Genomic DNA, 25,960 nt, shown 5'->3' with positions numbered 1-25,960 from the left:
AACTGAATGAAGGTACATTGAGCCATTCCAAAAATTTCTTAAATTCAGCCCTGCAGATTGCACAGTTATTTTTTGTTCTGGTGAAAGGATATACCTTGGGATTGATTACCTTGAGATTTGTTACCCTGAGTTCCAAATAATCATGCTTATTTATGTATTTGACAGCCTTCATAGTGTATTCTAGGGCTACAGGAAGAGAACATGATATTCATGATGTATGACAAGTTAAACTTGTACCTTTACACTGTGAAATTGATATTGCTTATGATAAAAATCATTCCTTTCTTTGCTATAATACAGAGTCCTTGGACCTTAATACAGAGGGTCTTTCTGCTCCACTAATATTCTCACTAGTCTGCCTTGAACACCAAACCTACATGTCTCTCAGAATCAGCTGCAACAGGTCAAATGGAAGTCATCTAATCTCCTTAAACCTATGTGTTATTTTTCCATTCCTCCTAATAAGAATTACTTTAGTTTATTACGTTCATGGTATTCAAATGCCTTCTAAATTTCTCTCTAAGAAACCTTGGTTTCTTACTTCCTTACATATACCCATGCTGAAATTTTAAGTCTGGAAAGCTGATTTCTTGGATTGATTTTTTACAGTAACTAGACAGCTATTGTGACACACAGTATCAGGCACACAGTATGATTTCTGTTATAGTTTAAGGGCTTTTAAATAGTTTTTCTATTCTTAAAGGTAAAAGAAAGCAAAAACAAATATTAAAATAACAAAGGCCTAATGGCACAAAATTAAAGTAACTGTCTTGTCAATATATTGAACTGGGAGCCAGGAAGGTGCCTCGCTTTAATGCAGGCTAATTCTTTGAGGAGAATGTCTGACTTGAGTCATCTAAATGTAAGTGACACAGTAACATTAAACAAGAGATAACCTCCCAAATGCCTTTCAGAAGCAGAGAACACTCTGGAGATATTTCATAACATTTGCTTACTTTAAATCATTGTCAACCAGCTGTCCTCCCAGTTTAAACCAATCCAAATATATGTCTAATAGTTCATAATGAGGTATTAGTGGGTATTTACTTTCCAAGACTCTCCTAATCTCATGTCACACCAATTTGTAATGTAAGAGAGAGTCTACAAGAATAAATGCATGATCACAGACCACTTCGTTTTCACCAATTAGCAACCAACACCAGAATTAGACCTCACCATGGCTTGTGTCTAATGCTAGTCTGTCCTGGCATCATTTTGCTTGAGCTTTACAGTGGCAGGAAACATGCTGAATGTGTTCTTAAGTTTTGCCTAAAATATGTCATGCTCTTAGAAAGGATGTGGTGTAAACATGTCTTTCCTGCTCCTGCCTGCATTACCTTACACCTCACCGATCATCTGGTCCAAAGCTCCAGCAAAGCCATTCCCATGGCATTTATACACTACAAAACTGGATTTGTCCAGATGCTTTGTAGCTGGGGCCATTCTGTGACCACTTGCTTGTGCAGCTGCGTAATTGGGTGTCTTCTTCATAAGGTATTTATCTCTTGTTGAACCTGGGATTTCTAATGAGCTGTCCATTGATAGAGTAAATAAACCTAGGTATTTTCTGTGACTCACCAAGAGCACTGAGATGGCTCATTTTTATTAGGGGATCAGAAAATCTCTTAGACAGCTAGAGGACATATGAGATAATTTTAGTTAAGAACATTCTACTGCCATGTTTGACATTGGATTTTTCTGCAGCACCAAAAATGAAATCACACTCAGCCCTGAAGTAACATCGTCCTGTCTGACACAATAGCTGCTAAACTGTTCATTCCTCTATTACACTGAGATCAAAGCTGCACAGAGATTCACAGCAGGGCTTCAAACAAGCCTAAAATTTGCAGAGAATAACCTAGCATGTTGTCCATAAATAGAGGAAACTTCTTTCAGCTGCACATTATTTTCAGTTTCCTTAATAATACTAAGCATGTAAAGAAATGCCTAAGTGAGCTAGGACCCTGAATCCTGCTGCCTTTCAATGGAATTCAATTCCTAAAAGGCCTCTCAATGTCTACATCTGCTTTTGTACCAGGGGAGTTAGGCCCTGGTATCACTGCTGCCCTTTGTTGCACATATGGGTACAAGATGCTCTGCTGTTCATGGACTTTCATTGCCAGAAATGTTTGAATAATGGATCATTACTACATTATCTGAAGGTCTTATAACATAGTATCCTCTTAACGTAGTATTCCAGCTATTGTACTACAAAGATGGTGAAAAGACAGAGATTTAACTGAATTGGTATAGCAAGAGAGCCCTGCCTGCATTATATCCAGAGAGGGACAGAGCAGAAGGACAGATAAACCTGACTTCAAATATTAGCTGCACCAATTTCCCTACTTTTCTACAGCCAGGCACTAAGCCTTTAGTGACTTGCTGTCATGATTAGATGGTCAGCAGTTCCTGACATAGATTATGAGGAATCCACACATGATAGAACCTCATGGTCAGACTTTTCTACCACAGCAGCCTGGTGACCATCCTGTGGTGCTCCCTTCTTCCCTATACCCCCCCACCCACCCTTTTTTTTCCTTTTCCCTGAATAAGTAATTTTTTTTTCTTTCAAAGTATAGAATGAAGGCTGAATGAGGCTGATGGCCTCATTCTCTGAATGTCTGAGGGCATGTGAAACAGGGATATAACAGGGGGAAAAGTAGCCAAAAGCAGGTTGTCTGTCTGGTGTTTGAAGGCTGAAGGTTAGGCAGTCTCACCAAATGGCCTTTGGAAGCAAGGATTACTCATTACACAGAGATATCTTGCTGCAGAATTTTCATCTTTTAAGCAGACCTTGTACAGGGAATGCAAATGTGCCTACTTACACTGCTCAGGTGGTGTAAAGGATTTAGTGTAAAGGAGAATGAATCCCTGGCTGTTCAGAATCTCCAGAGATACTATTTGTCGTGGGAGCACACAGTCAGTTAAAACCATCCAAGTGCTGATAGCACAAAAGCAGCTCCAAGCTGGTCTCTTGTGCAGCGACCTAAAATGCGCACCAGATCAGTGTATTTCACACCATGGTCTCTCAGCAAAGTATTTATATCAATCAAGATGACTTGTACTAGTTTTTGATGTTAGCATAACTCTTGCATAAGGGTCCACAATCAAACACAGTGCATAAGATGCTATGGAAAACATTCTGAACTGTGGATGGAAAACATTCTGAACTGTGGCTTGTCACCCCACAAAGGAGTCAATAATGTAACATTTCCAACTGTTGATTTACCCTGGTCCCAAATCATCACTAACACAGACAGGTGGGAACTCACCCTCATAAAACACAATGTGAGGACTCTGGCAACCTATCTACTTTAGAAGGAATGTGAATATTTTAACTGACCCTTGTTTTATATTTGAAGCGTGGCACAAAGTTTTACAGAATGTATTTTTCTTAAGAAATTCTTACTTACTTCCTTCCCCTTAAGGGCAGATCATTACACTAATACTTGTGTTATTTAAATGCATTGAGAAATCCTGGCAGAACAAAGCTATCCCATCAGGTACAACTGCTTAAATTATGAAGGATCCTGAAGAGGCTGCTTCCCAAAGGCCAGGCTGCAGCATTGTCTGGAAGAATGTGCAAGACAGAAGTGTCCTTGAGGAGACCAGCTACCAGGAGTGACACTGAATCATTTTCAGGAGTTTTATATCACAAAGTCTGTGAGGCTGGTTGTATACAAGCCCCAGTGAGCAAAGAAAGCACGAGCTCACCCAGGCTGTGTGTACACATCTGCACCAGAGTAATAAACAGGGGTTCCAGGGCTACTGCAAAGAAAATCTGTATGAGCAGATAACTTTTTCTTTCAGTACTGGGAGAGGAGACACTGCCAGTTCATGAGGATATTGCTTAAATAATTTAGAATTTAATATCACAGAATCATTGAATGATTTGGGTTGGAAGGGATCATCCGGTTCCAAGCCCCCTGCCATGGTCAGGGACCGTTCCACTAGTGCAGGCTGCTCAATGCCCCAATCAACCTGGCATGCTTAAATTAAAACTCCACCAGAAACATAATTTGCCCTACACGCAAAGAAAGTGCCATACTACAAGAGCATGAAAGAAATGCAAATGATGGTCAAAAACTAATCTAAAAATATTAGAAAATCATTCCTAATTATTTTTATTTTGTATGGCTGAACTAGGTGGAAAATTGTTGAGGTTTTGTTCCTAAATCACGTAAATTCTCTTTTGTCCAGTCCCTGAGTTTTGTTGCAGGAACTGAAGTGCTCGATTCACTATTCTGGAATCCATCCAAGCCATAGGTCAGGAAAAGCTGACACCGTGGGATGTCCCACAGAGACAGGCTGCTTTCTGAAAAGCACTCATGAGACAAGATGACCACCTAATGCCTTCATAAATTTCAAAGAACAACTAGAAGGAAGACATTCCCTCTCTTGCAGAAAAGAAAGAGAAAGAAAAAAAGAAAAAGAAAAGAAAAAAGTTTTAAGCTCTTTTCCTTTTTCTTCATTCTTAATCTCCAAATGATGATAGTTGTGGAGCCAAGACGCTGTTTAGAGCCAGGAACAGCAAATACCAAGTTCAGACAGCATCCATAGAGATGCTGTTGTGGGTAAAGGGGTCTGCACTCGGCCAGCACCAAAACGGCCTTGAATATCTTCATGGGAAAACTTTTGGAGTTGGCGTTCTGCAGTAGCGTTTACGATCCTGTGTTTTCACTCAGCAGCCCTTCCCGCTGGGTGCCCGCTTCTCGTTTTGCCCGCGCGTTCCTTTAACGGCGAGGCGGGCGGGGGTGTCCCCGGGCCGCCTCGGGCGAGGAGCGGTGCGGCAGGCGGAGGCAGCCCCTCTCCCTGCCCTCTCCACGTCCAGCCGAGTGTCCGGCCGGGCACCCCGCGCCCCCTCCCCGGCGGCGGGAGCGCCCTCCCCCGGTGGTGCGGGCGTCTCCGCGGCGGCCGTCGGGGGCGGACCGCGGCCGCCCCCCGCCTCCGGCCCCCGCCGGGCGCCGGCTTTAAATGCGGGGCGGCGCGGCGACACCGGCGCTCCTGCCATCCCCGGCACCGTGCTCGGAACACGCAGCCGGCCGCCATGGTCGAGGCTTTTTGCGCCACCTGGAAGTTGGTAGACAGCCACAACTTCGACGAGTACATGAAGGCACTGGGTAGGTACGGCCGGGCGGCGACACCTTAGGAAACTGGAATTTTTAACCGTCTGGAAAAAAAAGATTAAAAAAAAAAAAAAATTGAAAAGGCTCCCCACTATTGCCAGAGGTTTAGGTGAAACATTAGCAGCAGTGGTGATGATGGAGGGGGCGGTTTTGGCTGCTGTGCATCTGTCCATAGGGCTAATTCTTTGCGAATCATTAACTGGGGGGGGCAGGGTGTGTTTGTGTGGGAGAGGCTCCGGGAAATGCCGCTGGGCTATGGGAAGCGTGTGAAAGACGAGCACGTGCTGCCTGCGGATAAGTTTGAAACAAACTAGCCGAAAAGAAATCATTATGCTGGAGTGATAAGGAATTGAAACTGAGCAGCAAAAGCGATCGCGGCCGTGCGTGTGACCGCGGACAGAGCGCGGTGCCGCCGTGCTCGGCGGCGAGGGAGGGTGCGGAGCTACAGCTGGGCGGACTGTAGCGATGTACAAGGGCACGAGAGAAGCAGAAAACAGCGTTTCACAGGGATAGCTTACAGCTGTAGTGCGGGGTGAAAGATCTCTGTACGTCGATATGTGGGGGGAAAAAAAAAAGTAAAAATAACGAAGTTTTATGTATTTCTCTTTTCCCTTGAATGGTCTAGGAGTGGGGTTTGCAACACGGCAGGTGGGGAATGTGACTAAACCCACTGTGATTATCAGCAGCGAGGGGGACAAAGTAGTGATCAGAACTCAAAGTACTTTCAAAAACACAGAAATCAGCTTTAAACTCGGAGAGGAATTTGATGAAACTACCCCAGATGATAGAAACTGCAAAGTAAGTGAACTCTGGGGCTGCCGTCGCCTCTCCTTTTTTCTTCCCTCCCCCTCCCCCAAGGCTCTGCCCTTTGGTAGGGTAAAAGAAAAAAAGTAACTCCTGTTGCTACTAGTTATAGCACGGCAAAGGACGGGAAAACAAGGCGAGATTGAGTCCTGCTGCCCATACGTGCTTACACCATGACTTTTTTGAATGTATCACCTTGCCAGCTCCCTGTCCGTTGTCCAGTGTCAATTGATTGTGTTAGTTGCCCGCTTTTCTCACAAGTCAAATGACATCTTTTCCCAGTCAAAAGAGTCAGATGCCTCTTTTCCTGCACCTTTGGGGGCTTAACATCAAATATTATTCCAGACCACATCTGAAACAGGTTCTTGGGAGTCTGGAACTCAAAGGAAACAACTTTTTCATCCTTTGACACAAACAAGAATTGTGTGGATTTCATACTTAAAAACGAGGATGATTCATAGCCTTGGCTTTAGAATGGCTGGGACTACTTTATCATTCTAGATCCACATCCATCTATTGAAGAGAATTCAATAGAACAGTGCATGCTGCATGTGTGAGCAGAATCCCAAGTACCCTAATTAAAGGCATGTCTTTGTGTTTCTTGGTATCTCACAGTCAGTTGTGACCCTGGATGGAGAGAAGCTAGTGCACGTACAGAAATGGGACGGCAAAGAGACAAACTTTGTGAGAGAAATAAAGGATGGCAAAATGGTAATGGTAAGTATAGAATACACTGAGCATTTGCATGCACTGCAAGCACTCCTAACTTACCCTTATCTCAAGCTTTGTGAACAGTGTGACTTGGACACAAACTCAAAACTAATTGGTGGGGAACGCTAGCAGGGATTTCTAAAATGTTTAGTTTGGTTTGGTTAGTCTTGTTTTACTGACAATTAAAAAATTGCCAGTGGCTTAGGTAGCTCAGCCTGTGGATTTCCAGACTATATATGTTCTTTCTAGACTTTTGTGTAAATACCCAGGGAAAAAGTCCTGATGAGCTTGTAATGATAAAAGTTCTTGATTATATAGGAAGTTATCTGTTGCCAGTGGCAATTTAGAAACTTTAAAAACTTTTTATGTATGCACACATAAATAGTATTTACTTACACAGAACAAGTAGTTTCCTGTGAAAATAAAATTACAGTATTACAGGAGCTAATAAGTTTTTTTTTCATATTTAATAATAAAGGGTTTAGTCCTCCTGTCTAGTTAAAAGCCATGATAAACAGCAATTGTGTGGGGAACAGTCAGAGAAAATTCACCTGCCTTTCCTGACTTTTTAGGAACAAGACTATGGGCTTGATAATAAATGTTATTTTATAACATAATATATGAATAAATGTTATAAGTTACTATGGCTAATGTCCAGGATAGCACTTTCCATGGCACAGAGATGTAGCTTTCAAAAACAAAATGTCTTCAGCTGCACTAATCTGTCAGACTTTATTGTTGAAGATCAGTTATTTTGTTTCCTAATTATTTCAGAGAGTATCTGTGTGGATGAAGACTTACAATACTTTACAAACTTTACAAGCATAGTGAAACACAAGTGACAAGTGTTTCAAGGGAAAACACATGCTTTGCTTTTTGAAGCAGCTATGCATGAATCACACAGATATAGAAAATCTTGTCCTTTGGAATTTGAATACAATGAGGTGCCTTGTTCTACTACAGGAAATAGCTCCAGAATGCACACAGTAGTTGGTGTTCTGCACAACTGCAGTGACTAGAGTATTTGGTAGTTCTAGCTACACAGGGTACAGAATGTACCTTTTTAAGACAAGGCTCTCCTGGAGTTTATATTTATGCGTAATAATATAGAGGCCTTGTAATTTTACGTTGCATATCTTAGTGGGATAAAGCTTGGGAAAATAAGTGTTAAGTCTGTATTAAAACAATGCTATATTTTAAGAAAATAAACAGAAAGTTAAATTTTTAACAGCTGCCTTGTAAAAAATGTGCATTGTGTTTCTTTGGTGTGAAAGCAGCAAGGAGAAAGCATCATTTCTTATGGGAATCATAGCTAAGGCTTGGCTTCTTGTTCATTTAAAATGTCAATGGTCTATTTTTTTTTTCTGTAAATTACATAATATAAGCCAACCTTATATGAAGCATGGACTTCATAATGTGTTAAACCATTACAGAAAATGGTTCAGCCTCTAACATTTGTCTTTTCCTTGGACTTGCAGACTCTCACCTTTGGTGACGTGGTTGCTGTTCGCCACTATGAGAAAGCATAGAATACACCCAGCTTCTGTCCAGATGTTACTTCTGCTGGATGGGTTAATGCCCTGTCCATGATTGATCGTAGCTAAAATGCACATTTCTTGCATGAAAGGTCAATAAAGATTTTTTTGTTGGGGGGGTGTTTTTTTATAAAAAAAGTTATGCCATCAAACTGGCATGCTTGTTCTGTATAGTGAAACAGTTTAAACTTGGCATTAAATTTCTGATACACTTGCCTCTCTTTTTTTTTTTTCTTTTTTACAGTAAATGAAAAATATTTGAATAGTTTTGAAATGCAGATAAAACGAATTAAAACGTTTTTTAAACCTGTGTTCCTTTTGTATTTAATCAGCTAATGTATTGGTGTCCCGGAGGGAGGTATTCAGAGTTCCTTTTTCTGAGTTAAAAGGCCAGAGAACCATGTGGTACACAATGATGCAGCAACCTTTCTATGCAGTGTAGAATACTTGGGGAAATGAAAAATTGACTTTGGTGGCTTTTTTCTGGAAAAATACAAACTTAACTGTATTTATGTAGACAGAGAAGTGAGATGTTCACATAAGTTTCAGCTCTTCACTGGGAATTTGTTACTAAGTGCAGGTTAAGGTCAGTAGATTGACAGATGATGTTCCAGAGTTTGTAGAGTTTTGATTTTAGTAGTTAGAGCTTTAAATTTGTTTTGATAGGTTTGGTGGGTTTTTGGTTCTTTTTTTGCTAATATGCAAATATTAGAGTCTTTCACAGGGTGGGAGGAAAGGGTAAAGATCATAACTTCCTTACATCAGTCTCCACAGGAATGGGAGGAAAACAGTACAACATGAACCTACTGCACTTCCCTCAGAGCTGTTGTTTCATAGCTAATATGTACAAGAGATAACAATTTGCACTGTGAGCAATTTAAAATAAAATGCTTCTTAAATGAGAAATTGAAACCTTATTCCTGAACAATATATTCCTATAAGGCCAGAGTGGGAAAAACTGCTGTATGCTTAGGAAAATTGAAACAGATTTTTAGCAGCATGGAGGAAATTGTTTGGAGAGTCCATGTTTTCTACACACTGACTCAGAGAACTACACAGAGGTGTAGCTACCTACAGCCTTGTAAACAAAGGCAAAGCTGAGCTGTGGATTTAGCTGGTCATTGCTCTGTGAGTGGTATGTGTGGCTGCAGCCAGAAGTGCAGGAGGGGCATCTTGCCCAACTTCCCAGGCCTCATCCTTCAGATCTGACATGCGATAATGTGAAGAGGCTTCTTGCTTCCCTGGATGGATAGAATAACATGGGTAACTCACCTGACAAAAGTCCACATGTAACTGGCACCTACCCCACACAAACATAAAATTCAGTACTGTTAATTTTTTCACAAATGACAGTTTGAAAGGAATATTGAAGTCTGTTTTCTCTTGTGGTAGAACATTGTACATCTAGAAAACAGAGCCCTTTATAAAAAGCTTTTATAAATATGTTTTATATGGTGGACAGTCTTTAAAATCTAAGAGCTATCTTTTTTTAATCAGAGAAATGAAAAGTAGAATGTGATCGAGTGGTATGGGGAACTCCAATTGCTATGCTTTGGGCTATTTCACTGGTATAGTGCAAGTTATTTTTAAGCAGCATCTTCTGCCCTTTGGTTTTATCAATCTATTTAATCCTCAGCTTCAGTACCTAAAACAGCCTTTATCGGCCTCTCCTCTGCTGCTGCCTGCTTGCCTGTGGGTGCATTTGCCACATGACTGCCCTTACCAGCCACCTTTTCTCAGAAAGTTGGGAGCAGCTGCTTTTCCCTTTTCATTGGAGTAAACAGACTTGCTTTCCCAATACTGCCATTTATCTGCACAGCTAATGTTTTGTGGGGTCATGAATTAAAAAACCTAGGTGTTTGTTTGTTTTTCTTAAATACTAGGAAAGGAATGCAGAGGAAAATTATTAAGACTTGGTTTAGAAATAAACTCTGATTGGTAAATATAATGCATTACAGTCACTTTTAAACAAAGAAAAGTAACCCTTTAAATAAAAGCTACTTTTCCCTATTCTAAATATAAATTATATTGGTGTCAAATAAGGGAGAGAAAAGTGGTGCTTGTGAAATAAGTGACACTGCTCAGAGGAGTGGAAAAGAGACGATTATACTGACACAGAGGACTTCTTCCAGCTGCTGCTGACACAGCTTTGCAGAGCCGTGACAGGAACAGCAGTAAGCAATGGGACATTTCAGGGGAGCCACAGGATTGCATTATTACTGTGATCATCTCCTAAAACTGACGCCAAGTACTCTTCCTCTATATGAGACTACTCTGACTTCCATGAACAGCAGTTCTAAAATCTTTGGCAGCAGCGACTTGTATTTACAATATACCTCATCACTCCCCTTAAGCTTTATTAAAGGTGTACTTGACAGTATTTTCCATAGTGTTGGGTGTTTTTGGGATTTTGTTTTGTTTTGTTTTCTAAAGCCTTAAAAGTAATCGGAATCCATTTTTACATGTATGCCATGAGAAACCTTGCTTCCAAAAGACGCTTGAGACTGGCGCGGGGTGTAGAGCACAGCCGCCTTACATCAGCCGGTGCCCCGACTCCAGCCCTGCCCGAGGCCAGGCTTGGCTCCCGCGAGCTCCTTAGCGCCGAGCCGGGCGGGGGTGGCACCTCCTGAAGGTCACCGCGGGCACGGCCGGCTCAAGGCGGCAGCCCGAGTCCGACAGCGGGGTCGCGGACCGGGGCTGCTTCTGGCCCCGAGCGGTGCGGGCGGGGCGCGGTGGTTTCCGGCGGCCCCGCGGAGGGCCGGGGCTTGCACAAGCCGTCCGGGGCTCGCCTCTTTCCCGGCCGCCGGGGCGGTCACACGAGCAGCGCCGTCGGCGGGCCGGGCGCTCCCGCAGGGCCGACATGGAGCTGCGGGCGGTGCTCGGGCTGGCGCTGCTCTGCTCCGCGCTGGAGGCGGCGCCGGCCGGCCCGCAGCGGCCCCGCTCCGCCGTGGGTGAGTCGGCCGGGGGTCAGCGGCTGAAGGGCCGCCCGTGGAGGGCGGGGGAGGCGGCTGAGGGGCGGCCCGGCGAGGGAGGCCCGGCCGGGGGCCGCTGCCAGCCCGGCGGCGGAGGTGGGGGACGGGCTGCGCGGTCCCTTCTTGCGGTGGCCCTTCCCTCCCTCCGGCACCGCTCCTCGCACATAACCTGCTGCCGTAGCATTCCCTGTCCCAACTGGCTTCGGCCACACGTGACTGCTAGATCAGTCCACATGGCTCTTTTCAGGTACGGGGGGTTACACGGGGTTTATATTTAGTCGTCCCGGCAGGCCGGCGGGTGAGGTGGGGTGAGGTGAGGTGAGCCGAGCCCAGCCCAGCCCTGCCCTGCCCTGCCCTGCCCTGCCCTGCCCTGCCCTGCTCTGCCCTGCCCTGCCCTGCCCTGCCCTGCTCTGCCCTGCCCTGCCCTGCTCTGGCGCGGTATCCCGAGGCACGCACTGCAAACACCGAGTATGGGGGCTGTGCTGGGCTGTGCTGGGCTGTGCTGGCAGCAAACACACGCTCTGCCTGGCCTGATCCCCGCTCGGGGCGTGCGTGCAGGTGAAACCATGTAGAAATGGTTTCCCACAGAATTCTCATCCCATGTTACTCACACTTGCCTCGGGACAAGCACACAGCAGTGTCCCGGCGTTTGTCTCCTGTTGGTAGGCATCACAATTTTACAGATTTTTGAAGATCACCTCTAGTCTTTGATTCCTGAAATAAAACTCTATGAGGTACAGCCGTGTGGTGCCTGCTCACCCATAGAGTGAGCGTGTGACCTTGGGAAAAATCAATTTATATCTGTCCCTATTTCACAATCACTGCCCCAGATACATGTGTGCCTTTACCAAGTGCTTTGAAACTGACAGAAAGAAATTACTCTAAAATTTACATGAAACTCGAAGGCTGATAGTCTAACACAGACTTTGTTCATCTTATTCTACATATTCTTATACTTCTCAGCTCCTTTATCCATGTAGTGCTATGTAACAGTGGCTGAGAGCATGTCAGCCTGGACAGTAGTGGGTAGGTAGGGCTAACACAATGCTCTGTGGTGAGAGGCCCAATCTCTACACATGTGCTGTTTCTTGTCTTTCTTTCTAGACATCTTTCTTGTCATCTTTTAGAGTAGCTTCCAGCCAGGGAAAGTCTGGAAAAATAATTAAAATGAGGCTCCCTTTCTTTTCAAGTGGAATGGAGAAGTCCTATTGCCTCTACTATCCAGTTTCCAGATTGCTATTAATGGAAAGGAGGTGATTTTTCAGTTCCTTCCAATCTCCATTTTATTTTTAGTGAATAGCATATACCCGTGCCTCTGCTTCTGTTTCCAGATTTTCTAAGCAGTCTACATGAAGGACTCATCAGGAAGAACTTGCCCATACTTACCAGGCAGGCTAATCAGAAACCTATTAACTTTAAATAGGAGCTGTAGATAAACTGGAGTAAACTTGGCATTACCCTGGTATATCCAGTTCAAAAGCAAATAAAGAATTTCCTTTAATCTTTGTTTTCTGAAAACAGGGCAATTCTGGCATGTATCTGACCTACATTTAGATCCGACTTACCACATTACCCCTGATCGCACCAAAGTCTGTTCTTCTTCCAAAGGAGCCAATGCCTCCAACCCAGGCCCTTTTGGGGACTTTTTGTGTGATTCTCCTTATCAACTTATTTTGTCAGCATTTGCATTCATGAAGGATTCAAAAGAGCAGGTTTCATTCATGATTTGGACAGGGTAAGTGTTCAAGTCACTCTGCACTTAAAGCTGGATAGCCAAATAGTGTGACAACTCACAAGTTTGTATTTGCACCAACAGATTTAAGCTCAGTATCTCACAAATGCTAGTTGTTCCTTTAGTTGTCCAAATGGTGAAAGTGGAAGAGTGAGTGAGAACATAAGGCTTCAGGACAGATTTTGATCTCTGTAGTAACTGCTAGACTGTTCATTGTCATATTTAGCATAGGGCTATATTAGTGTGAGTTAATAAAAATGGTGCAGGGTGGGCGGGAAGTAAAAAATGCAAAAAGAAAGGTCAGGGCAGTAACTGACTCATTGCAAGCTTCTGTTGGGTAAGAACATTTACCTTTCCTGTTCCAGACTCTCAGAGATGTTACCTGTGAGGTTTTGTGTGCCTTAGCAGTGGGACTAGACAAAGAAGTGTGAAAGGGAGTAGCTTCATAGTACTATGCTATCAAGGCATAGTACTGTGTCTTGTTACTTCCTAGGTTTTCATAAAAGATAGCATTAACTTACCCTTCTGCCATAGCAGAACTCTCAGTTCTAACATCACACAGTTTTTTAAAGCATACATCGATGGATAATTTATCAAAGAGATTAGTATTTTTGATTGTGAGAACTAGTTTGTTTATGTTAAATCACTCATTTTTGCTGGGAAAGAGTGTTAAATATATGAAGGCAAGTGATTAATTTATTTCACTTACCTTATTGTACTTAATTTTCAACAGGATATTGTTAAAAGGGGAAAAAGAAACTAGCAATGATGTGCAGGTGATGAAAGATACAACACAAACTGCACAGTAGCTCAAAATGATGACTGATTTCTAAGAAAGCTTCATTATGATAAATATGAATCATAGGATAGACATTGTCTAAACAAGTCTACTTGTTCGTGTTTTTTTAAACAAAAGCCTTTGCAGAGAGCCTTTGATTCTGTGATTTTAATTAAGTTGTATAGTAGTGTTACATGCTAGAATGTAGATGTGTTAGCAGACTTTTTTGCCTTCCTTGTGTTGGTAACAAACCTTTGTTAATCAAAAATTTTCCTTTTTCAGAGATAGCCCTCCTCATGTTCCTGTAAAAGAGCTCTCAACGAAGTTGGTCATCAGCATCATTGGTAATCTGAGTTCTACAATTCGTAGTTTCTTTCCAGATCTTCAGGTTTTCCCAGCCTTAGGCAATCATGACTACTGGCCACAGGTAAAACAAGTTAGAAATTTGTTCATACATCATACTGAGTGTGTTTCTAACTCCTGGGAAAGCACGTATGAGAAATAATTATGTGTAACTGTTATTCTGGAGGCAGAATTCTACAGTTAGCAAATAATAGTATAAATAGTTCCACTTTAGAACAGAAACTACATGACTCTCTGTGCACTTACCTAGGGAAACCCTGACCCTGGGTACAATCTGTACATGGCCTGAGGTCACACGAATTTACTACTAATCATTCCTCATGGCTTAGAACCACCATGTGTCAATGTAGTTAATACACACATACTTTTCCTTACTGTGTTATGTGTCATGTCATGCATGGGTATACAGTAACTTAATCTAGCAGAAGTGACATCAATAATGGACCTGTGAGCCTGCGGTAAGTTTCAAAGCCTACTGAAAGGCCTACTGGAAATCTGTCAGCTAGCATCACTAGATTTTTTTTTTTGTTGTTTTTTAACTAAAATAATAATGGCTGAGTTTTTGTAACGTTCCCATAGTTTTGCCACTACTAATAAAAATATGTCTTCTTTCCTCATTGGACATTTAGAAATAATCACATTGATGATTCACTAGTTATGTGCAGCTGAGGATGGTGCTTTTTCACTTTGACTGTGCTGAATATTGTTCTTGGCATGCTCAAAAGTAAACAGTTGCTTCATTTGTCCTTTAAAGTGTTTTGTGGGTCGATCTGGCAGCACACTGGATCAGAAGCAAATGCTGTCATTGGATGTGAGGATATTGGAAGGGATGTGAAGCAGGTCAGCTGAAGTATTTTGTTTGAAATTCCTCATGGGAATTCAGTAACACCCCTTCACACCCTCAAGGCTTGTATTCCAGCTTTCTGTGGTGTTTTTTAGGCCTGTCAGGGTGTAGGTTGGTGCAGCAGGTGATTGTGTGATTGTCAGTGTCATTGCTGGAGTAGTTTCCTAATTGGGGCATAGCAGAGGTGCTGAGAGACATGGCAAAGGAAACGTGAGAGACAAAGTAATAGCTAGATGTATATTGGAAGTGTGAGTGCACAAACCAAACTGTGACTTCAGTCCTTTGTGTTCTTACTGTGGTAGTAAAGCTTCAGCTTTTCATATGCACTGGCATGGGGACAGGTTGATTCACTAGAAAACACTGGGAAAGTATTAAATAACACCTTAACTGAAGTGTCACAGAGTGTTTTGTGTTCACTTTGTTTCATTTTTAAAAATGTCTTAGTAGAGAATTCTTATTCAGCAATCTCATCTGATAGAGGAAAAAAAACCTAAAAAAACCTTGTAAACAAAGAATACAGGGACTTTTTCAACAAATATGAATTTTGTTTGTGAAATTAAATCTGGAGACAGAAAGAAAAGATGCTCAGGAGGGGCAGATGGGCAGCAAATAGAAAATTGAAACAAGCTGGTGATAGGAATAACTGGTGATTGTTGTTAGTTCTCCCTGCACAAAACCATTCAGGAGTGTTTCTGTGATACTTTGAAATGGCATGTTTCACCAATGTGCAGAACTGGCATGCTTTTCAGTTATTGTTTGAAAAAGACATGGGATCAAACAATCCCCACTATGGAGTTATTTCAACCTGTTCAATTTTTTAATGTTTGTTTTTTGCTCTTTATGACATTTTTTCTTTTTTTCATATGGGTGGGCTTGGCAAATATCCTATAGAGTGGAAGCAATATGGAGCAAGCCACACACCGTAGGCTGTTCCAAATCAAGTGTAAAAGCTGTGCACACACTGCAAACCAAAGAATTTTATTGCTCTTTTGTGTTCTGAGCTGTCTGTCTTAACAACTGAACAATCCTGGGTGATTTTTCTTGAAGAACCTGTTAAAAATACTACTCAGGTTAATCAAGCATTGGCATACTTTTCAGATCATATATTGTAACCTTGGCCTTACTGCATAGTCTTACTTGTTTCACACCCTTGCTCCTGTTTAAAACAAGTCCCCAAACTGCTTATAGCAGTTCAGAGAACACTGACTTGCCTGGGGCCAGAGCACCTTCAGTCCATAACATGGCCTCTTATCTAGAATCAGGTTTTTGCTGCGTCTGTTAGTAACTGTTAGCCCTGGCTCAAAGCTGTCCTAACAGCACATGTCTGGGCACTGCAATCAACAAATGCCTCAACAGACGTCTGGTTGCTCTGCTCCTAGACAGAGATTTACTGCCTAAACCTCTAATAACATAGGTTTAGTTTCAAAGATCTTAGAAAGGTCAAATTTTATGTTTAAGAAAACATGCACTGCAATTTTTTCAATCCCTGGGTTTTCTCCTTCTAGCACCAAGACTCCAGATGTTTTAGGAAAGGCAAGGATAGGCAGGTATCTTCCTGTCAAGGTTAGATCAGAGCATGGGTCTCATCAGACTGAAGAGTGCTACAGCCCTAATTACAGTCAGTGGGAGAAAACATTGACAAAACTTTCCCTTGTACATTTTAAAATGTTTTCTTACAAGAAAAAAAAGGACATCCTGAAAACATTTGTGAATTTCACCAGAATGTTTCTGAGGGCCAAAGAGTTTTGGGGAGCTGCTATGAAACCCAAGTTACTTGAAGAAGAAACTTATTTTCGTCCAAAAGACTTTATTTTTAGACTTTGATTTGACAGTTGATGCATGTATTAATTTTGCAGAATGTATGGTTTTCCATTCTACTGTATTCTTAAGGCTTGACGTATTTCTGGCATTAGTTTAATAATGCATTAACAATGCCATGCAAAGTTCTAAGTTTAGGCATTTTTTCCTGATCAGCCACACTGGATATTCAGCAGTTGTTTTTTTATCTTTCTTGAATTCCTCCTGGTGATGAGTGGATACACTTACGTTTTATGCAAGAGGTCAGGCAGGTTTTTTGTCTGTGTGTCTGAATACTAAGACTTAGGCAGGTTCTCTCTCACAGGACCAGCTTCCTGTAACTACCAGTGAAGTTTACAATGCTGTAGCAGATTTCTGGAAACCTTGGCTAAGTGATGAAGCAATCAATACCTTCAGAAAAGGTAAAGTATGGCAATAATACATTGTGAAGCTAGGGCTTAGAAAATTAATGTTTCTGTGGATTTGTCCTGTTTGTTTAGCTAAGTCTCATAGGATGAGTCAGAACAATGGATTATCTATAATGCTGCTCCTGGAAGAAGTTACTTATCTTTTTGAATGGCAATGCCTATATTCAGAATACATTTATTACTTTCTGATGCAATATTTATCACTTCTTGTAACATGTTTAGTGTTACTGACTTTGAACCAATGCATGTGAAATATCTTTCTGCTTTCGAGACCTCATAATGCTTTTTAGATGAGGGTGCATGACGCACACGAAACTTTACTTTGATGGGAAAAAAACTGTTAAAATGCTGTTTCTGTTTTAATGGCATATGCATTTCAGAGCACACTGAATAGGTACATTTTTATTCAGGTTATGATGGCACATAGCTTTGGTGATTATGCCATTAATATTTGTGTGTACCTTACTAAACTGGCAGAATAATTATATCCTAATGAGAATTTTTCTTTTTAGCAAACGACTGAAATGTTCAATCCAATTTCCAATCCACTCAAACATTAGGGATTTGGAAGTTACATTTGTGTTTTTGTGTCCTGAATGAAAGCAAACTCTGGATAATAGTGGAAGTAGAAACTCGAATGAGGGTAATAAAACTCAAAGAGGCAGACCTTAAGTTAAATTATATTGTTATTCTTCTGTTGCCATGGCTCCATTGAAGTCCAGGAACTATGAATTTATACCTATTGAAGAAGCTCAGCATGCCATGGAGAATTTTTGGAGCAAGGTTTGAAAAATGTGATCCTTACTTTTCATCATATCATCAGTCTGAAGTTAAATGACTTCCAAAGTACAAGGCTACTAAGCTCAAACAGTTGTTCCTGAAGGAGCCTCTATGTTTGCGGTATTTCAAGAAGTATGGGCCTTTCACAACTACTGTGTCTGTCAATGTGGAAGAAATATTACAGGGCACTTTTTGCATGTCAGTTGGACAATTGCTTCTAAATACTGTCAAATAAACACTAAGATAATACAGGCAAGAATTCATAAATAATTCAGTGTCAACTTCTAGTAAAATGTGGCTGAAAACATTGTTAACAAGTTCTATTGTGATAAGGTGACTGTGGCTTGAATGAGCATGATATTCTGTTAGAAAGAGGAAAGTTGGGTATTTTGTCAGTGGTGTACTTTGATTGTAAAGTTGTGCTTTGAAACCTTTGTCATCTGATGTTGGTCTTATTTTCACAGGTGGCTTCTACACGCAGCTGTTTGAATGCAGTAATAGCCATCAACCACTCAGGATAATCAGTCTGAACACAAATTTGTATTACAGCCCCAACAAGGTAACTGTGAATATCACAGACCCAGCCAACCAGTTTGCCTGGCTAGAGGAAATACTTGAAACCTCTTCACAAAAGAAGGAAAAGGTAGGGATCTGGAACAGAAGCAATCATTATTTGTTTCAATTTTGAAAAAAATAAAAAAAAAAAGATGGAAGAAGTAGAAATAATGAAAGTATAAACACGCTTCTAGAAGAATAATGATAATGCTGCCAAAGATACTACAAAGTCAAAATTTTATTTTTTCATAATTCCTCCTTTAATATGCACATTTTACAGCAATAATTAATAAACTAGTTGAGTTAAGTTTCTCAAATTATATAGTAAAATATCTTTTCTTTCCTACCATGCAAAATATTGTAGAGGTCAGTTTGACCTTTTTACGCATAGCCTTTAATTTTAAAACATATGCTCTTAGCCTAAGACAAAAGCTAGCATATTTTATTTTCATTGTAATGTAAAGTATCAAAAATAGAAATTAGAAAAGAGTTTATCAGCCAAAAGATTTAGCCAAGCTGCAGTACTTGCTATCATTTGAGTGCTATAATAACTTTTCTTATAATACACAGATTTTGAAGTGAAGGTTTAAATTGTTGGCTCCTGATTGATTGATTGGCATGGGGATTGGATCATCATCTGAGCAAAAGTGTTTAATTGAATCATGTTTATGTTTTGCTACAGTGTTGCAATTTTAGAACATTATATTACACTCAGGAGAAAAGAGATATCCCTTTCTCAGGAGACCCTGCAGCATGTTAGTTGGTGTGTGCAGTTGGCACTAAGTATCTACCTCAGACAGAGGAGTTTTAACTAGTTATCCATGTTTCTGGTGACTCTCTGACTCTCTGGAGTAGACTGTAATACTCAAACATAAATTTTTTCTTCTGTGCTCTTGTTATGCCAAATTATAAGCCTTGCCATAGTAATTTATTTTTTTTTTTCATTTGAAGTAATTGATAACATTTTCCTTAGGCCTAAGACCATGCACAGATTTATTGGAACATTTTTTCTCCCCAATAATATACTAAACTGGTATTATGAATTCAGGTGATCTTACTGTTGGGATTTTATATTAAAAAACTGTCATGATTTACAGCTTTTAGAATGCCATTTTAAAATGCTTTAAATAAAGTGTTACTATGCAACTGTGGTAACCACTTCTAGGATACAGTTAAGATTTTAAGTTTCAAATTAAGGTGCTAATTGTGCTTTCTGTATTTAATTCCTTAGGTGTATATAATAGGTCATGTCCCAGTAGGATATTTGCCATATGCAAGGAACACTACAGCTGTCAGGGAGTATTACAATGAGAGGCTGGTAAAGATTTTTCGCAAATACAGTAGTGTTATTGCGGGCCAGTTTTTTGGACATACACATAGAGATAGTATCATGGTCCTCCTGGATGAAGAAGGTAATGATGCTTGTTGATTCCTGAACTTTTTCTTCCTGATTAATAGCAAATTAATACTTTCTTGCATGTTCTTTCTAGTCAGCCTGCGTTATAAATAATTGAAAAAAGGAAATTGGGATATACTGTCATGTATTACTTATCTCACACACTCCAATTTTATTTCCAAAGAGAACCTTGCAAGAGTGACTGTCTTTTTTTGTTGATGTCAGCAGAGACTCCCTAAGCTTCCTAACCTTTTTTTTTTTTTTTTTAAATGAATGCTTATGCCTATTCAAGAATTTCTAGTCTTTCCTCTCTGCTCTCCCAGTGACATGGGCAAATTATACCAGCCAGTTGCTATTGTGTAATGTGTCAAAGGGAATGTTCTCAGGCCAGCGAGACATGCTCTATGTTCTTGTATTTCCTGCATCATTACTGTGCCTCTCTGCTGAGTTCCCTGCTGCTTCAAAGTTAATTAAGATAAGGGTAAGCAGGAGGTAGGGGAAAGAAAGTCTCTGCCTGTTGCATCTCTTAGATCAGCTAATTTCCCTTCAAGAAAATCACCCACGTTGAAATTTTTGTTTATTGCTTTGAAATCCCTTAGTTCTAAGCATGGGCATGGCCATATGGAGCACTCATAACATCTCTAACAGAAGAACTCTAACAAGTTTTGTCTTCATATTAGAACTGTAAGAGGTTACCCAAATGTTAAATGGCTCTTCATCTATGATTTATATAAACTCATATGAGCAATGTGCAAAATGCTGACTAGGTAACACTATTCCAAATTTTTACCTTTTACATGGTGGTAATCTCTAATAAAAAAGAATCCAGCCCAGTGAAAGAATTGGGCTTGCTTTATTTTTTTGTTGTTATTTTTATTATTATTTATTTTTTATTATTTATTTATTATTTTATTTTTTAAATTATGCTCAATGCAGTCTTATACCTATATTTTTCCACATTGTCCCATTTGTTCATGAAACCATCATCTCTACTGCAAATTTCACTGGGAACAGATTGATCTTCGTGTTTGTTGTTAAAGTTTGCATGTGCAAATAACTACTTCCCAATTATTTTAGTAATTTTGCATCTTTTGACAAAATTTAAATAGTAATCAAATACACATTGTTTGTCTGTACAGTTTTAAACTGTCTTCTATTCAGGATGTCTTCCTCTTGACAAAATTCCAGAGAATTCAAGACAAATGCAATATTGCAGCCAACACCAGTGTACTGAAATAGACCTCAGCTGTATTTTCTCCAGAAGAATCTACTGATTTTCAGACTTTCAGAACTTCTGCTTATATGTGGAGGCTGACCTTGTGATTTCACTGCTGTGACACTGCTTTCTTTTTGTTCCACTGAGAACTTCTCAATGTAGTCACCTGCACATTCTGTCTCAATAAAACTCACACACATCCTCATGGTTCAGTTGCTGTAAAGGTCAGTGTTCACACAGTAGATGCTGAGCTACTCAGGGTCAGGTGATGAAACAGACCCTGGTGTTTCTAATAACATCATAAATACATACAGCAACATGTAAAATACAGTATGGAATCAGAAACAGAAGTTTTTAAATATTTATTTAGTAGAAATATACAAAATACAGAGACTTTACATATAAGCAAGACCATTTTGCAGCTTTGGACAGACAGCTGAATTGGTTGGGAAGCCTCTAGTATAGACAGGCTTAAATATTACACACTGGAGTGGGTACTGTGATATTTCACATTGGGTTTGGTCTATCCATTGGAAGTATGGCAGTTCACAGTAGATACATCTAAATCAGGTGAAAAAATTTCTAATGTCTTTAAGCCTGTCACTCTTGGTTTTGCTGTGTTGGTACTCTACAAAAACATTTGTTTGAAAAAGAAATGATTGAAAGGAAACTGTCTCCTCAACTTCCCTTTTTCTGCAGAAAAGCCAGTCAATTCCTTGTTTGTGGCACCTGCTGTAACCCCAGTGAAGGATGTATGGCAAATAGAGTCCAATAACCCTGGTGTCAGATTGTATCAATATGATCTTTTTGACTATAGCTTGCTGGTAAGTAAAGATTTTAAAACATTATTTAAGACTTTATAGTGTCTGTAAAAATTACAGCAAGATTTCAGTCTTTGTAGTATTATGGCTGCTGGTGATGGAACTTAGGTGCCTACGCTTAGTTTTTCTTCCTGGGCATAGGAAAGGAAATCTGAAAGAGAACTTGGTTGCTCTTCCTGTGCCTGCAGAGCTCCACAGTATTTTCTGTTCTGTATTGAATATTCTTATGATGTAGAATCAAAGACAGAATTTTTCTGGGCAAAATCCTAAAACTGTTTGCAGGGATCTCTGCAATGCTGAAAGAGGTTCATCTGAATCTTGCATGCTTACATACCAATTTTGCTTTCTGGTGTTAAGCCTGAGTTTTGGGATGCAGCCCATGAAATGTTTCTAAAGGGTGTAAAAGGGCTGATGAAGAAAGCACTTTTAACCATAGAATGTTTTTTGTAATCATTCACTTTCCTATGTAGAGTTTTTGTAGGGAATATTAGATAAATTTAGAAGGAAAGTGAAAAGTGGAAGGCTTCTACTTTGTAGTTTCATGTGATTTTTGGAGATAAAGTGAATCCTGTGTAATTATTTTGGCTGTGAATGGTTTAGGCTTTCTCTCTGTAATTCAGGATAAAATCTTGACCCAGCCGAGTTCAGTGACAATGCACCCTTGCAGCTTGATTGGGACTGGGGTTTCTCTCTGGAGACCTATGCTAATTCAGGCTGCTCCTTTCTTGTTCAGATTTCACTCCTGCATCGACATCCCTCCTTTTCCTTAACTTCTCCCTGGGCCGTTCATTTTCTGTCCGTTCTGCCTCTCAAGTAGAGCCCACAGAAAGGAAACTTCTGGCTCTTTTGCCCCACTCCTAAAGCAGATATGAACGTTGTGGAGTTTGGACAGGAAAGCCCTCTAAGATTGCCACTGCTGCCTTTGTGGCTCCTTTTTCTCCTCCTCCCCATCCCCCCACCATTACCGCTCTGCAAGTACCGGCTTTGGGTGTAAGCCCAGCGCTTGGGGTGGGACGTGACCTTCTATTCACATGTGAATAATGAGGAGTGACAGCTTCCTAATCAATATATCACTCCAGAGACTTAATGAAGCAGGGAAGAAAGCAATACAGCAGCGTCTATTTTTTTCTTTCTTTCTTTTTTTCTTTTTCCTTTTTTTTTTTTTTAACTGTAGGATCTTTGGCAGTTTTACTTGGACCTCAGAGACGCCAACAAGAAAAATGAATCGAACTGGAAATTAGAATACATCCTGACTGAAACTTATGGCATTGAAGACTTGAAGCCAGAAAGCCTATATGAAATGGCCAAGCAGTTGTCTATGCCACACAGCACACTGTTTGAGCAGTATTACAGTAACTATATTGTGAATTATGACAAAACTATTCTCTGTGAAGAGGGGTGCAAGACCTGCCAAATATGCTCAATCCTCTATTTAGATTACTCCTCGTACACAGATTGCATCAATCAGGGGGCAATGTGGAGATGAAACCTCTGTGCAGTTAATGCAGATAGTGACTTTAGCCTGTGATTTAAAGAACCTGCTGCTTATTTCGCTCAAGCACTGACATGCTTGAGCCTGTGGAACTTCTCTACATTTCAGGGGAGAGGTAAAACTCCCTAGATCTTTCTTTTTGCAAATATGTTTTCCTTTATCATCTAAATAAAAATTTATTTGCTATGTAGTAGTGGCCAGATACTTTGCTTTGCCTCAAGTGTCCTGTACCCTCTGTAACAGGCATCCAATTGTGTTGGAATAGAAGTTACTCAGGTCTTTGTAAATCCGAGTCTTATTTCTCAGGGTGTGTAAACACAGGCAATGCCATTTCAGGCTTGGGTTTTTTATGGGGGCAGGTTTCAACCAATGGCTGTCAAAATTTGCAAACTGAAGTCGGCAAAACCTGCATTTGCTGAGACTTGAGTGCAGTTATGTTGTTGATGCAATGCCAGTATTAGATATCTCTCTGTGCCAAGTTTTCCTTGTTAATCCCTGAAACCCATTTCTTAGGGGCATTTTCTAATGATGGCATAAAAGTGACTTAATGGAATACAAACCTCGATTCTGTAAATGCTTAATCTAATTTTTCAGAATATGTTTGCCCAGCACAGAGTGCTTTTTTCTTATAATAGAACTATGTACATTGATACAGCTGTCAAGGACTGTCCTGGTAAGAGATTTTGCAGCAGACCATATATCGGATTTAAATTGATCAACATCAGTAATTGGACTCAGCATATACATTGTCTGTGGCACAGGTAAACATTGACTTGTCTTGCTGTTTCTTAGGTTTTCTTTCTTCAGAGAACAGTCTAGTACTTAATGTGAAGTCTATCACATGTTCAAATTTACAATTGCAGAGATTGCTTTTTCCTCTTCTTATGGCTACATATGTTCACAAGATGATGCTATTAAGATAGCCCTTTATTGCTGTGTGTATAACCAAGAAGGACCTTTACCCATTTTTCTGCCACACAAAAAGCTATACTTTTGGAAACTTTGGTAATAAAATACAACACAGACCACGTTCTATATTATCCCTGAGTAAGGGGAGCTTTAGAAGTGGCTATGGAACAAATCCAATTGATGGGCTTTTTATAATGAGATTAAAGCCTTTACTGCAGCTGTTGAGGAACTTCCTGGGTTTGTTTCTACTCAAGCTTGAAATATTCAGCAGAAAATTTGCAGATAAATTTTTGGAGTCTGTGGCATCCACAACTGTAGATGCAGATACTTCAGATTTCTCATGCATCAGTCATCCACAGAGGAAATGGTTGGTTTGTTAAATTTGCCTTCAGAAACAAATCCTCCAGTGCACAGCAGGCAGTCATGTATTTTAAATTCGGTGCTTGGAGAAGATAATGGTGAGCATGTAAACTCTTTAGTTACCTGCTCTGCCTGGCCTGAAATGGATCTGGATATGTAAATAACCTAAATTAACGTGGGCGCTGTACAGACGGTGAGTGTACAGACTGTGAGGAAGTGCCATAAAGTTTCCGTTCTGAAAGCTGATGATTCCTGTGTGTTGTACATGTCCCTTGGTTGTGATTCTCATTGGTGTGTTTATTAAAAAAATGCCTGTTACCAGTACCCATTTCCCAAGGGAAGCAAGCAGAGTTGTGGGTGGATAGCATAAGGGCAATTGGAGCTGTAGGATAGCTGAGCTTCCTCCAATTTGCCAGATGGATTTTGTTCAGTTCAATCTTGAGCTTTCAAACATGATGTTTTTTTTCTGTGAGTTCTGTGGCTTCTATTGAAGCTTAATACCTACAAGACATCCTGGAAATTTATCTAGTTGTATTCTTCCATTACAGGCTTCTTTATTGCTAAACTTTAGGAAGAGCTGGACCATGTGGTGATTTGGCAGCTACAGAATTCTAGGAAGAGGGGTATGCTCTGATGGGATGTTGGGCATCCAGCTTACTAGATTACTTTTTTTTGGTGTCTGTGTGTCAGTAGATGACGTTCAATGAACATGAACAAATTAATGCCTCCAAATGTCTATATAGCAAGCTATGTTCCAGGCATACTGTTTTTTTGGTTTTTTTTTTAATGTGGATTTCAATTGAAGCCAAGAGTTGAATGGCACCAGCCAAGGTGGTTTTTGTTTCAGACAGAGAGTTATAGCCACCAGGGTTACATTTAGCCAGGGTATATCCCCCAAGATACATCCTGTTATGCAGGCTGGCATTCTCTGCTTTTTCTGTATGTAACTATAGCCATGGAAGTGCAAGCATAACTGGACAAGAAAGATCCAGCTATATGTTTTACTGCATCATCTTGTAACTTGGAGGAAAACCAAGGAGAGAGCTTCCAGAGATGTTGCAGTTGAAAAAACATGACATAAATCACAGGAATAGCTTAGATAACTAGGCAGCATGCCTGGGTATAAGGGAAAATAGAGAGAGACTGATCTTTTTGTTTTGGGTTCCTACTTTATTCCTTCCTAGATCTGGGAATGTTCTACAAGAAAGTTATCCTGTGCTGACAGAACCTTTTCTAAGGAATCATGGAAAATGTCAAAGAAGCAGGACCTAATAATGTAGCTGACCCTTATAGACCAGATTCCCACTTCACTTTTCAGATGATATATTTATGGCCCCGTCT

At 40.5% G+C, this 25,960-nt stretch overlaps 2 protein-coding genes across 2 annotated transcripts; both read left to right on the top strand.

Moving 5' to 3' along the window:
• Positions 1-4,981: 4,981 nt before the first annotated feature.
• FABP7 (fatty acid binding protein 7) lies at positions 4,982-8,486 on the top strand. Its single transcript, XM_005518326.3, has 4 exons — positions 4,982-5,120; positions 5,752-5,924; positions 6,546-6,647; positions 8,120-8,486. The coding sequence occupies exons 1-4, from the start codon at positions 5,048-5,050 to the stop codon at positions 8,168-8,170; spliced, it is 399 nt and encodes a 132-aa protein (XP_005518383.1). The 5' UTR covers positions 4,982-5,047; the 3' UTR covers positions 8,171-8,486.
• Positions 8,487-10,894: 2,408 nt separating this feature from the next.
• SMPDL3A (sphingomyelin phosphodiesterase acid like 3A) lies at positions 10,895-23,540 on the top strand. The gene is made up of 8 exons (XM_014263286.2): positions 10,895-11,127; positions 12,670-12,883; positions 13,941-14,085; positions 16,988-17,084; positions 18,335-18,513; positions 19,657-19,837; positions 21,737-21,861; positions 23,033-23,540. Exons 1-8 carry the CDS (start codon positions 11,037-11,039, stop codon positions 23,342-23,344), a joined length of 1,344 nt encoding a protein of 447 aa, XP_014118761.2. The 5' UTR covers positions 10,895-11,036; the 3' UTR covers positions 23,345-23,540.
• The last annotated feature ends 2,420 nt before the right edge of the window (positions 23,541-25,960 follow it).

This window comes from Pseudopodoces humilis, chromosome 3 (assembly GCF_049639895.1).
Source record: "Pseudopodoces humilis isolate 2021_Gansu_Grassland_sample_001 chromosome 3, ASM4963989v1, whole genome shotgun sequence".
NCBI lineage: Eukaryota > Metazoa > Chordata > Aves > Passeriformes > Paridae > Pseudopodoces > Pseudopodoces humilis.
Note: the sequence above shows the minus strand (reverse complement) of the source record. Positions and strands in the feature narration are given on the sequence as shown.